Below are 11,856 nucleotides of genomic sequence, written 5' to 3' on the forward strand. Positions count from 1 at the left end.
ATGTGATAGTTTAGTTTAGGCCATCGGCAAAATTTTGACAACTAATCAAAGTAATAGTTTCAAATGATAAAATGATACGTTTGTTTAATAATGATAGTTTTAGATTTTTTGAATGATAAAATGATACTTTTGCATCATAAAATGATAGTTTGAGGGGATAAAATGATAGTTTCAAATGATAAAATGATACTTTTGTTTTAATAATGATAGTTTTAGATTTTTTGGATGATAAAATGATACTTTTGCATCATAAAATGATAGTTTGAGGGTTTAAAATGATAGTTTCAAATGATAAAATGATACTTTTGTTTAATAATGATAGTTTTAGATTTTTTGGATGATAAAATGATACTTTTGCATCATAAAATGATAGTTTGAGGGGATAAAATGATAGTTTCAAATGATAAAATGATACTTTTGTTTTAATAATGATAGTTTTAGTTTTTTTGGATGATAAAATGATACTTTTGCATCATAAAATGATAGTTTGAGGGGATAAAATGATAGTTTCAAATGATAAAATGATACTTTTGTTTTAATAATGATAGTTTTAGATTTTTTGGATGATAAAATGATACTTTTGCATCATAAAATGATAGTTTGAGGGGATAAAATGATAGTTTCAAATGATAAAATGATACTTTTGTTTTAAAATGATAGTGTAGATTTTTTGGATGATAAAATGATACTTTTGCATCATAAAATGATAGTTTGAGGGGATAAAATGATAGTTTCAAATGATAAAATGATACTTTTGTTTTAATAATGATAGTTTTAGATTTTTTGGATGATAAAATGATACTTTTGCATCATAAAATGATAGTTTGAGGGGATAAAACGATAGTTTCAAATGATAAAATGATACTTTTGTTTTAATAATGATAGTTTTAGATTTTTTGGATGATAAAATGATACTTTTGCATCATAAAATGATAGTTTGAGGGATAAAATGATAGTTTCAAATGATAAAATGATACTTTTGTTTTAAAATGATAGTGTAGATTTTTTGGATGATAAAATGATACTTTTGCATCATAAAATGATAGTTTGAGGGGATAAAATGATAGTTTCAAATGATAAAATGATACTTTTGTTTAATAATGATAGTTTTAGATTTTTTGGATGATAAAATGATACTTTTGCATCATAAAATGATAGTTTGAGGGGATAAAATGATAGTTTCAAATGATAAAATGATACTTTTGTTTTAATAATGATAGTTTTAGATTTTTTGGATGATAAAATGATACTTTTGCATCATAAAATGGTAGTTTGAGGGGATAAAATGATAGTTTCAAATGATAAAATGATACTTTTGTTTTAAAATGATAGTGTAGATTTTTTGGATGATAAAATGATACTTTTGCATCATAAAATGATAGTTTGAGGGGATAAAATGATAGTTTCAAATGATAAAATGATACTTTTGTTTAATAATGATAGTTTTAGGTTTTTTGGATGATAAAATGATACTTTTGCATCATAAAATGATAGTTTGAGGGGATAAAATGATAGTTTCAAATGATAAAATGATACTTTTGTTTAATAATGATAGTTTTAGATTTTTGGATGATAAAATGATACTTTTGCATCATAAAATGATAGTTTGAGGGGATAAAATGATAGTTTCAAATGATAAAATGATACTTTTGTTTAATAATGATAGTTTTAGATTTTTTGGATGATAAAATGATACTTTTGCATCATAAAATGATAGTTTGAGGGGATAAAATGATAGTTTCAAATGATAAAATGATACTTTGAAACTGCGGTATACCGAAAAATCGGTATTTTCGGTAATTTTCCGGTACGGTAAGTCCGGTATTACGGTATTTCGGTATAATTTCCCACCCCTACGAATACGCTGCAATCTCAGAGAAGTCGATAAACGAACACCAAACCACAACAATTGCATAATCCGAATTCAATTACAACATGAACATAAATTCAAATACATCGTCTTCATTAGCTTCGACAATGAAATCCATTTGTCGTAGCTGTTTTATCAGAAGGAGCTTGGCCTCAACCTGAAATGAAGCAAAATTGTTCATGTTGAAAACCAACGATGACTTAACACAAGTACGCATGCATAGATGAAACATTGCACTTTAGTACCTTCGTGAAGCCACATAGCTTCGGCTAGTTGATCGCGTTTATTATTCCACGCCGGCGTTGCCTCTATCGTGTCGACGTAAACATTTTCCTCTGGCACCCCCTCTTGTAAACCCATGCCGATGTGATGACCATCTAACTCTAGTTCTATTGGATCCACTGTCATCTGGCCTCGTATAAAGTTGTGAAGGAGAAAGCAAGATAGGATCAGCTCCACTTGTGTGTTAATTGGGTAGTACGACGCGCTTCGCAATATACCCCATCTCATCTTCACAACGGCAAACGCACGCTCTATCACATTTCTCGCTTTAGTGTGACGCATGTTGTACATTTCTCGTGGATTCTGAGGCATCATCGCATGAGGGCCACATTCTTTGAGATGGTAGCGGACGCCCTTGAACGGGGTAAGAAATCCTTCACTATTTGCATAGCCGTTGTCGCATAAATAATATTGGCCTAAAGCAAACAATTCGCTTACATAAAACCGAATTCAGCCAATGATAAACCATGAAGATGCCCTAAACAATTGACTCACCTCTAGGTACTTTTAAACCATGTTCACGTGTCACTGCGTCACGTAACACCCTAGCGTCTCCGGCAGATCCCTCCCAACCGGCTAGAACGTAAACAAAACGCATGTCCTGAGTACAAACAGCCATTGTATTTGTTGCAATCTGGCCATTCCTACTCCGGAAGCGTGGTTTATCTTCGCTATCAACTAATACATTGATATATGTCCCGTCCAATGCTCCCAAGCAACCCTACAACATCTCAGCAACCAAATACACAAGATCAAACAAGATATGCAATTCTTATACAAAATCAAATTGTACAGTAAAATATGTGGATAACAATGTCTGAATGAATATCTCACCGGAAACCACTTCCACCTCGCGTCCTGGCAGTGCTCATCGACTGGTACCGGCTTCGCCAAAAATAGTTCATGCAACATAATCACAGCTTTGAGCACAGCATGAACATAATGTGATACAGTTTGCGCGGAACGCCAAAATTCAAATCGAACCACACGATTTTTCTTGTGATGGGCAAGTACTGACAAAAACATCGCAACTTGTTCTTCGACCATAATGTATTTTCCATCTACTAAGCCACCCCGTTCACGTAGCAGTATACATAGTCGGCCAAAGCAATTCCTATCCATTCGAAGACTATCAATACATTCCTGGTCATTTAGTCCCAAAAGTCGCGTGAGGCGATCCACCTGTGTGGGAATGCGTTCTGTATGAGAAAACCTACGCCTAACCCTTCGACCAGCCAAATCTTCTCCATCTCCTAGTAGCCTATATGCTAGAAGGCAGCAAGTAATCCTTAATCGATGTACTCGAATAATGTCTAAAATCATCAAAACGAGAGCTTCATTGGACAAACCCCCATTGGCCATTGTTCCAGAACCTATTGTAATCTCCTGCTGAAATTTTACCTCAGAAAATAGACAGAAATTCAAACCAAAACACAACACCAACCAAATCATGAAATTGCAATTTCTGCCATGTCTGTGTGTAATCGTTACACAGCAAATTATGAACTCGCAATTTCTGCGAACACAGGAGTGGGTATTATGTTACAGAGCAAATTATGAAATCGCAATTTCTGTGAGATTGGCAGTTTTTCGGCATCAACAAAAAAACAAGTCCACCCGGACCAAGGAGGTTGAAGAAAACTGACAATTACACAGAAATTACTCAGAAAAAACTACTCCCAAACTTCACGATATAATCGCCCAAATGCGCAGAAAAAGTGATGGTGAAGAAGACACTCACCGACTTTTGATTTTGGAAGGGAAAATGAAGAGGAGTCTATTGATTCAAAGATTGGGCACACCGAGTTTCGTCGACGGGAGGGAGTGATATTCAAATGTGAATCCGTTCGCCACTCTCCTCTCACATTTTGGTGAAAGCCCTAAATTTTTGAATTCTAGGAAGGTTAATTTAGACAATGACGATCACTTTCCTGACACATACTCCAATGCAGAAAATAATCGCAGAAGAAAAAGCGGAAAAGGTTTCTGTGAAATTCGGGTATAGTTTCTTGGGCCTGGGCGGGCCAGGCATATTTTCAAGGGCCACAGAGTAAGAATAACAATGCTATCAAACGTGCTTTTAGACCAGAAAATAGGCTGTTATCCTGGTGTGCACGCCTATCAAACACGCCCTTAGAAGGAATTATTATAAATCTATTATTACAATGTTTCTTTTAAGTGACTTTTATGTTACTGTTATTTTTTAGGTCGGCCTGACTTTTATGTTGTAAAACACAATTTTGTATTATATCATGTTGAAGGAATGGAATTATTTTTAACATTGAAGGATTATTCACTCTTCCAATTCCGTGTTGTGTTAAATATATATGTTCAAAAATCACTCTCAACATCAAAATGAGGGCTGTATGACATATACAGTGATGTATATATATGAATGCAGTAGGTTGATTACATTTTATAGTATAAAATAATAGGAAAGAATATGTATATAAATCATGGACGAGTAGAGTGCGTGTGGGCGAGTTGAATGTGACACGCACTAACCCAATAAATATCTGAAATTCTATGGAAATTTCAAGAAGTTGACAAAGGCTAAAACTACACCATTTTTCTTTTAAGGATAATAACCAGATATTTAATTAAATTCTAGTTTGTATTGTGACTTTTGAAATTGAAATATTAAATTAATAAATTTTAAATTTTCTCAATTGTTTTATTATGTACAAAATATCGTCTTTTAATGATTTTAAAATATATTTTAATAAAATAAGTTTTTTTTCTTTTTTTATTTCTTTATTTTTTATTGAAATATTATCTTTTTTTAATATAACTAAAAGACGTCAATTTGTGCATGAATTGAAAATTTTAGAAAAAATTGGAACTTCGTGATTTAATATTCCAATTTTAATAGTCATGGGACATATATGAATTTGACCGAACTTTATAATTTAAAAGACTATTATTCCTTTCTTTATAACCCTGAAATCTCAAATCGGGTGTTATATAGTGAGGTAGAGTGAAAAAAAAACTACTCTAAGAAATAAAATAAAAAATAAAACGACAATATATCAACAACAAAACTGATCAAATATGACAAGACAATAAAAATCTGAATTAGAGATAAACAAATCAAAGCTAACCACTCAAAACCATATATACAGCAATCACGAACATCAGCATTGCATAAATTTCAAAAGAAAAGAAAAAAAAATAAAGAAAACGAGTTCTTTATGCATCTTTGGAAAAAAAACAAATGGCGTACATTTACTAATGAAGTGATCAAAGCAATAACAATCAACACTTTCGATCTAAACATTAGGTATTGTAGTTATTCAACAAAGAAAAACAAGATAAGAACATTACCCAAAAAAAAATAAGATAAGAAAATTTTTCCTGCACCATATGGTCACATTATAATTATATGTAATATATTAGGCAGCTGTTAACAAAAAACTATTAAATTATATTGACTGAAGCTTAAGTCATGCTTAAGCGAAAATAAATATTCAAGGTGGTGAGATTTCTTTTAAAATTTAAGGCGGTTAGATCTTATATTTATATATGTTGTGTAAGGGGTGCGCTAGGGTGACACGACTCTTAAAGTGACATGTGACAACAACGTAGCATGCAATCTGCGATATATAGGCAAGCAACTCAGCATATGGTTTCAAGCAACGACAATACGAAATCATAGCACTATGGTGACACCATAGTTAAAATAACAACCTAAGCAAGCAATCTGCGATACATAGGCAAGCAATTTGTGATACATAGCCAAGCAACTCGGCATATGGTTCCAAGTAATCTGCGATAGGAACAAGGGCGGACCCACGTTGGGGCATGGGGATTACATGGGACCCCTAGCCATTTTAGGTATTACACCCTCCGTATTAAAAAAATAGAAACATTTGAAACGACACGGGTTTTAATGCACAATTGGTAAAGTACGTGAAAAGAATTATTAAAATAAGAGAGATGAAAAGAAAAATGAGTAAAGTAAGAGAGAACAAGAGAAAAAGTAGAATTAGTAAATTGTGAGGTTCATGTCTTAAAATAGAAAGATTCTAAAGTTTCTATTTTTAAGAAACTGCCCAAAATGGAAATAGTTGTTATTTAAAAAAAAAGGGAATCCTATATATTATGTATTCATAGAACACTTCACAAGCATTTACATAGCCCAGCTGGTTTTCAAGCTGCACTGCTAACATGGAGATCTGTGTTACAATTACGTACAACATTTATACAAATCAGAATATAACAAAAAATTCACAAAATTTATATTATATAATATTGGTAAATTTAATTTTAAAATTAATTTTTTATTTGAAAAAATATAGTAAGTACTACTATATTTTTCAATTATTTCGACATCGGCGCTATCACTATATGTATCTTTATTTATATTGTCCATTTATCGCTCATTATTCATCTCTATCTCAGCTATGTACTATTCAAGACGGGATTCTATTAACCAAATGAATGAAATACGGAATTATATTATTTTCTGTAGTCTCTACTGATTAATCTCCCTCTCTTTATACTTTGTTTTTATGGAGAATATAATACTTGAAGCATATGACTTTAAATACGACAGGCCTTAAGGAGCCCATTAAAGCTTGGGCCGGCCCGTTAGAATTTGGACCTTAGATTGAGATCGAATCTAATTTTAAGAAAATGTTTGTATAAAGATGGATCAAAAGCAAAACTTTGGGATCTATGATGAATATTTGGAAAAATGCCTTAATTTACTATGACATCTGGCGAGCTCCATTTTTGATAAATTATTGATAAGTTATGACTCGTAGATAGACTATCGATTGTATATTTATTACTCGTTCTATCCTATAAAAAGTGTGCATTCTTAGTCAAAAATATAGCTAATGTATAATTGGTAAAGTAAGAGAAATAAAAGAAATAATTTAAATATGAGGAATGATATACTGGGCGCTCGAAATGAGCGCCAGTGTCCCCTTCTCAATTCTCTCCGTTTCTTCTGTTTTTTTATTCTTCAATTTAGTCAATTTTTATCTTTTTTCTCTCTACAATTCACCACTCCTCTCCAATTCTCTATGCATGTTCTTCAATTCTCTCCTTCTGTTTCTGTTTTACTCATTCTACTACAATTTAATCGATACTCTCCCCTTTTTTTCTTTCTACACCTCTTTCAATTCTGCGTCTATTTTTTCTGCTCAATTCTTATTTTCTATCAGTGATGTTCTTTCAGTTCTCTCTCTCAGTGATGCTTATATTGTTTCGGTTAGACTTGTCCTCAAATTTTGACTCTCCAATTTTTGAAAATTATCATCCCCTAATCTGAATTGATATTCCGCTTAGATTTGTGTTTGGAGAAAAAAACGTCGTGTGAGTTTTTCCATATCTTTGCAAATTTGAGATTATTGAAATATTAGGAGAAGTTAGAAATTACTACAAGATGAGATGTGTGCAATTTTATTTTGGAGAAAAGAGTAGAAAGAGAGAATTGAGCAGATGATATTTGTGAGAGAAAAAAACTATGCGGATGGATTTTTGATTCAATACAGATCTACTAAGAAAGAAGAAATAATTTCAAGGTACTAGTATTATAAAAAAAATGGAAATTTAAAAGAATTTAAAACTAAAAATTAAAAGAAAAATTGAAAAAAGTGGCCAAAGAACCAGTCACTCACGCTGGCGCTCATTTTGAGCGCTAAGCAGAGCAATCCTCATTAAAATATTGTTAATGAAGAATGAGTTTCATTTTGATAGCGATAAAAAAATTCTAAAAATTCTAAAATATATATTTTATGGGATAAATTAAAAAGAAAAGAGTGCATATTTTTATTGAATAAAAGTAGTGGTATTTTGATTTACAATTTAAATAAGAGTGATGCTAAATGGCCATGATGTGGCAGGCCATAAAAAGTTAATTTAGTCCATTTACATGTATAAAAAAATTAGAATTACCGATATAAACATGTAAATGGACTTGTGAGTTAATACTTATCTTTGAATTCCATTACGTAAAACACATTAATATCACGAATTAGTGTATACGTTGAGCAGCAATCAAGAAATGACAGTAGTAATAAGTTGAGCAAAAACTACGAAAGAGCAACACTAACATGTTGAGCAACATACAATGAAGATGATATAAAAGTAAAATCAAGTAGTATTAAACCAAAAATTTGAAAAAAAATCAATTTTTTTTTATTTAATTAATTTATGCCTGGCCATAATGTGGCCACATAGCATTATTCTTTAAATAATTATAGATGTGACAGACTCTTCTGAAAGTTCAGTTAATTACAGCTCTGTAGGTGGGTCAAACTAAACTTGTGAAAATAATTCAAGAGAGCAAACTGCATTAATAAATAGCTATAAATCGGACATTGATTTCAGATGCGGCCACTCTAAAGTAAATTTAGTGAGCCTTAATTAATTTTACTATAAAATTGTTAGGTCTAAGAATTTAATTTCGCAAATAATGATAGAGATTCTCACGTGCTTGTAGGTGTCGTTTTAGTCCACTATATGAATTACCCCCCTTAACTTCTCAATTAAATTAAGTCATACATTTTTTTTTGGAAATATACTAACTAAGTTGAGTCATTTTTTTATATAAAAAACAAAACATTAAATTATCTTGCTTTATTACATTATCTACTTTACTCTCTGCATCTTTCTTACTTTATTCCTCTCTTTTATTTTTCAACATATTTTTTAATTTTAACTCAACTTAATTGGAATAAAGAGAGTAATATATTCAAATAATTTGTGGACATAGGTAAGGAGATGATCAAAATATAATTAATATTAAGTGCATAACTAGAGAACAAATCTAAACCATTAGATCAAAACGATCTAGTTCACTATATGAGCGTTTTAGTTCACAATATGAATTTGAAAACAAAGAGTGAACCAAAACTCCATTATAGTGAAGTATTTACTCCATGAAGGATTTAGTTTACTGTGATGGCTTTATGGTTCACTCCTTCGTGTAGCGAACTAAATCACTCTTATAGTGAACTAAATCGCTCTAATAGTGAACTAAATTTGTGTTTTCTAGTTATGCATTTAAGTAGTGATTTTCCTAGATCACTACTCTACACAAGTATATTGGATATATAATGTAACAAGTATTCCCTTCATCCTAATATAAATATCACATATTTCTCTATTAATTTATCACATAAAAAATATAATATTTTCTTTTTAAAAAATTTATATACTTCATTTTAATATACAAAAATATGTTTCTCTTTTAAATTAACATATAAAATAATATTTTTTAAATTTTTTTTATCATTATCTAAATGTAACATCTATATGAACATCTATCATGGAACGAAGGATAGTGATAACAATAGCCACACAATAAACTTTTAAAGTGTTATGTCATGATATTTGCTAATCCATCACAAATTCGACTATAGTATACTGCAGTTATAAATATAGAGATATACTCAGATTCATATGCTAAATATATCCAAAACGTCATATTATGTGCATTATATAAATTAGTAATATACATTTTAATAGGCATATAATGTACTATCCTATATGATGTAAAATATACTCCCTCCGTCCCAAAAGAACATGCATTTTTTTCATTTTAATCTGTCCCACAAGTATATGCACTTTCTAATTTTGGAAAGTCTTTTCTTTCTAATGAGGTGGGACCCATTCTCCACTAACAATACTTTAATTACTTTTTCTCTCTACCTCTCTCTTACTTTACCACTTTGACACTAAAACCCGTGCCGAACCCAAAGTACATATTCTTTGAGAAAGGAGGGAGTACGAATTATGTACATTATCTGGGATAATACATTATATAGGCATAAAATGTAGTACTCTCTATGTTCATAGTAGTGGAGGCGTTTCTTTTCAGCATGCGATTTAAGAAAAATTGTGTTAAGTGAGTTAAATAAAGGAAGAATAAAGTAAGAAATGAAAAAAGTAGAGAGATGAAGAGATAATAAAGTAATAGAGAGTAAAGTAAGAGAGTGGAAATGTGTTGACTTTTTCTAGAAAAGGAAATGACTCAACTACTATGGAACGGATGATGTACATTATTGTGTCTATAATGTGCATTATATGACGTTTTGCATATAAGATTGGTTTAACGTTAATACCCATGTATATATAATCCCTCCGTCCCATTGAAATTGGTCATTTAGGGTTGACACATGTTTTATATAATTGGTAAATGGTAAGTAAAAGAGAATGAGAAAAAAGTAATTGAAATTGTATAGTAGATAGTATGTCCCTATATGATAAAGTAAAAGAAAAAAGGAAAAAGATTAGGAGTACTATAAATGGATATGATTATTTCTATGGGAGGGATGAAAAAGAAAATAGTTCGTCTTATTTCTATAGGACGGGGGAAAGTGAGTATATACTAACATCTCCTAATTTCGTTGTAGCTTTAATTATGTACACATACATACTTCCTCTGTTCAATTAAAAATGAAATGCTTCCTAAAATAGAAACAATATTATTTCTATTTTTTATCTTTTTTGTTTTGATCTTTTTTCATTAACTTAAAAAAATACTCCCTCCGTCCCATTAAGTATGCAATATTTGCTTTTCGTCACGGGATTTTATGTAGTGTTATTTTGTGTGTTAATGACGAGAGAGTAAAGTAAGAGAGAAGAAAAAGTAAAGAGAATATTGTTTCTATTTTTAAGAATATTTTATTTTTAATAAGACAAACTAAAAAGAAAAAAATCGTTTCATTTCTAATAAAAATGAAGAGTAGTGCTAAATGGTCTTATTATGGTCAGCCATAAAAATAAAAAAATTAATAAAAGATAGTGTATTTAATGTCATTTCACTGAAATCAATGCTTCTAAAAAGTGTCAATTTTATTTGTACAATTGTACCCTTAGTTATGAAATATAAATATGAATAGACTAGAATTTATTCAATTGGATCATTCAATATTTATTAAGGTTACATGATAATTAATTTAATTCTTTATTATATTTATAATAACAACTCATCGTGGTAATACTTTTATTTTTCATATTTACTTAAAATACTCTAAATGTTTGTATATTTAAAAATAAGTAAAATTGAGCTTTGATCAATATACTTATTTATATTAATAATCATAGGTTAATATTATAAACGACCACTAAACTACATGTATCAAATTAGTTCCTAAATCAATTTATTTCTTAAGGAGTACTAAACTTTATATTTCATTCCATTTAATGAAATAATTCAAAAATTAATTATCTTTATTAGTGGGGCTTGAAATAATAGTGTAGGAAATAAATTAATAAAAATATGAATGTTAACATGTTAAGGAAAAATAAGTAAGTCATTACTCATTAACGACAAATATGAGTAACTAAAACTAGAATGTAATATCACAGTACAAATATTGTATGATATATAATTTGTTCTAACGTATTGAAGATTGTGTCAAGTTTAAAGATTTATTACTATTAATTTTCTTAGAAAAATAATACTAGTAATTATTATGGAGAGAGAATGGTGTATATATAAATTGGAAAGTCAAAAACATTCATTATCTTTTGAAATGGTGAGAAAATGGTTGTTATGTAAAAACATTTTAGCACAAACTATTGCTATTAATTTATTGCATTAATTTTTATAATTATTTATGAAAATATCATTGTGTGACTGGCCACGTTATGGCTGCACAGCATTACCCAAAAATGAAACAAAACATATGGAGTAGTACATAAAATTTGATGCAAAAAATTAAATGATTTATTTTTAATAAGACGGA

At 30.1% G+C, this 11,856-nt stretch overlaps 1 protein-coding gene across 2 annotated transcripts; it reads right to left on the bottom strand.

Moving 5' to 3' along the window:
* Positions 1-1,832: 1,832 nt before the first annotated feature.
* Positions 1,833-4,016, bottom strand: LOC121804517. Of its 2 annotated transcripts, XM_042204101.1 has the most exons (5): positions 3,894-4,016; positions 2,987-3,538; positions 2,648-2,873; positions 2,116-2,568; positions 1,833-2,027 (listed from the first exon to the last, which is right to left on the bottom strand). In XM_042204101.1, exons 2-5 carry the CDS (start codon positions 3,512-3,514, stop codon positions 2,023-2,025), a joined length of 1,212 nt encoding a protein of 403 aa, XP_042060035.1. In that variant the 5' UTR covers positions 3,515-3,538; positions 3,894-4,016; the 3' UTR covers positions 1,833-2,022. The 2 variants fall into 2 exon arrangements, with proteins under 2 accessions (XP_042060035.1, XP_042060025.1); XM_042204091.1 differs by having other exon boundaries at positions 2,987-3,996.
* Positions 4,017-11,856: the final 7,840 nt, after the last annotated feature.

This window comes from Salvia splendens, chromosome 1 (assembly GCF_004379255.2).
Source record: "Salvia splendens isolate huo1 chromosome 1, SspV2, whole genome shotgun sequence".
NCBI classification, from domain to species: Eukaryota; Viridiplantae; Streptophyta; class Magnoliopsida; order Lamiales; family Lamiaceae; genus Salvia; species Salvia splendens.

Bases quoted from the DNA above. Each gene is read 5' to 3' on its own strand.
- LOC121804517 (XM_042204091.1), bottom strand. From the start codon at position 3,604: ATGATTTGGTTGGTGTTGTGTTTTGGTTTGAATTTCTGTCTATTTTCT. The intron at 2,874-2,986 runs GTGAGATATTCA...GAGATGTTGTAG, and splicing joins CGAGGTGGAAGTGGTTTCCG to GGTTGCTTGGGAGCATTGGA. The intron at 2,569-2,647 runs GTGAGTCAATTG...TGTTTGCTTTAG, and splicing joins TGGTTTAAAAGTACCTAGAG to GCCAATATTATTTATGCGAC.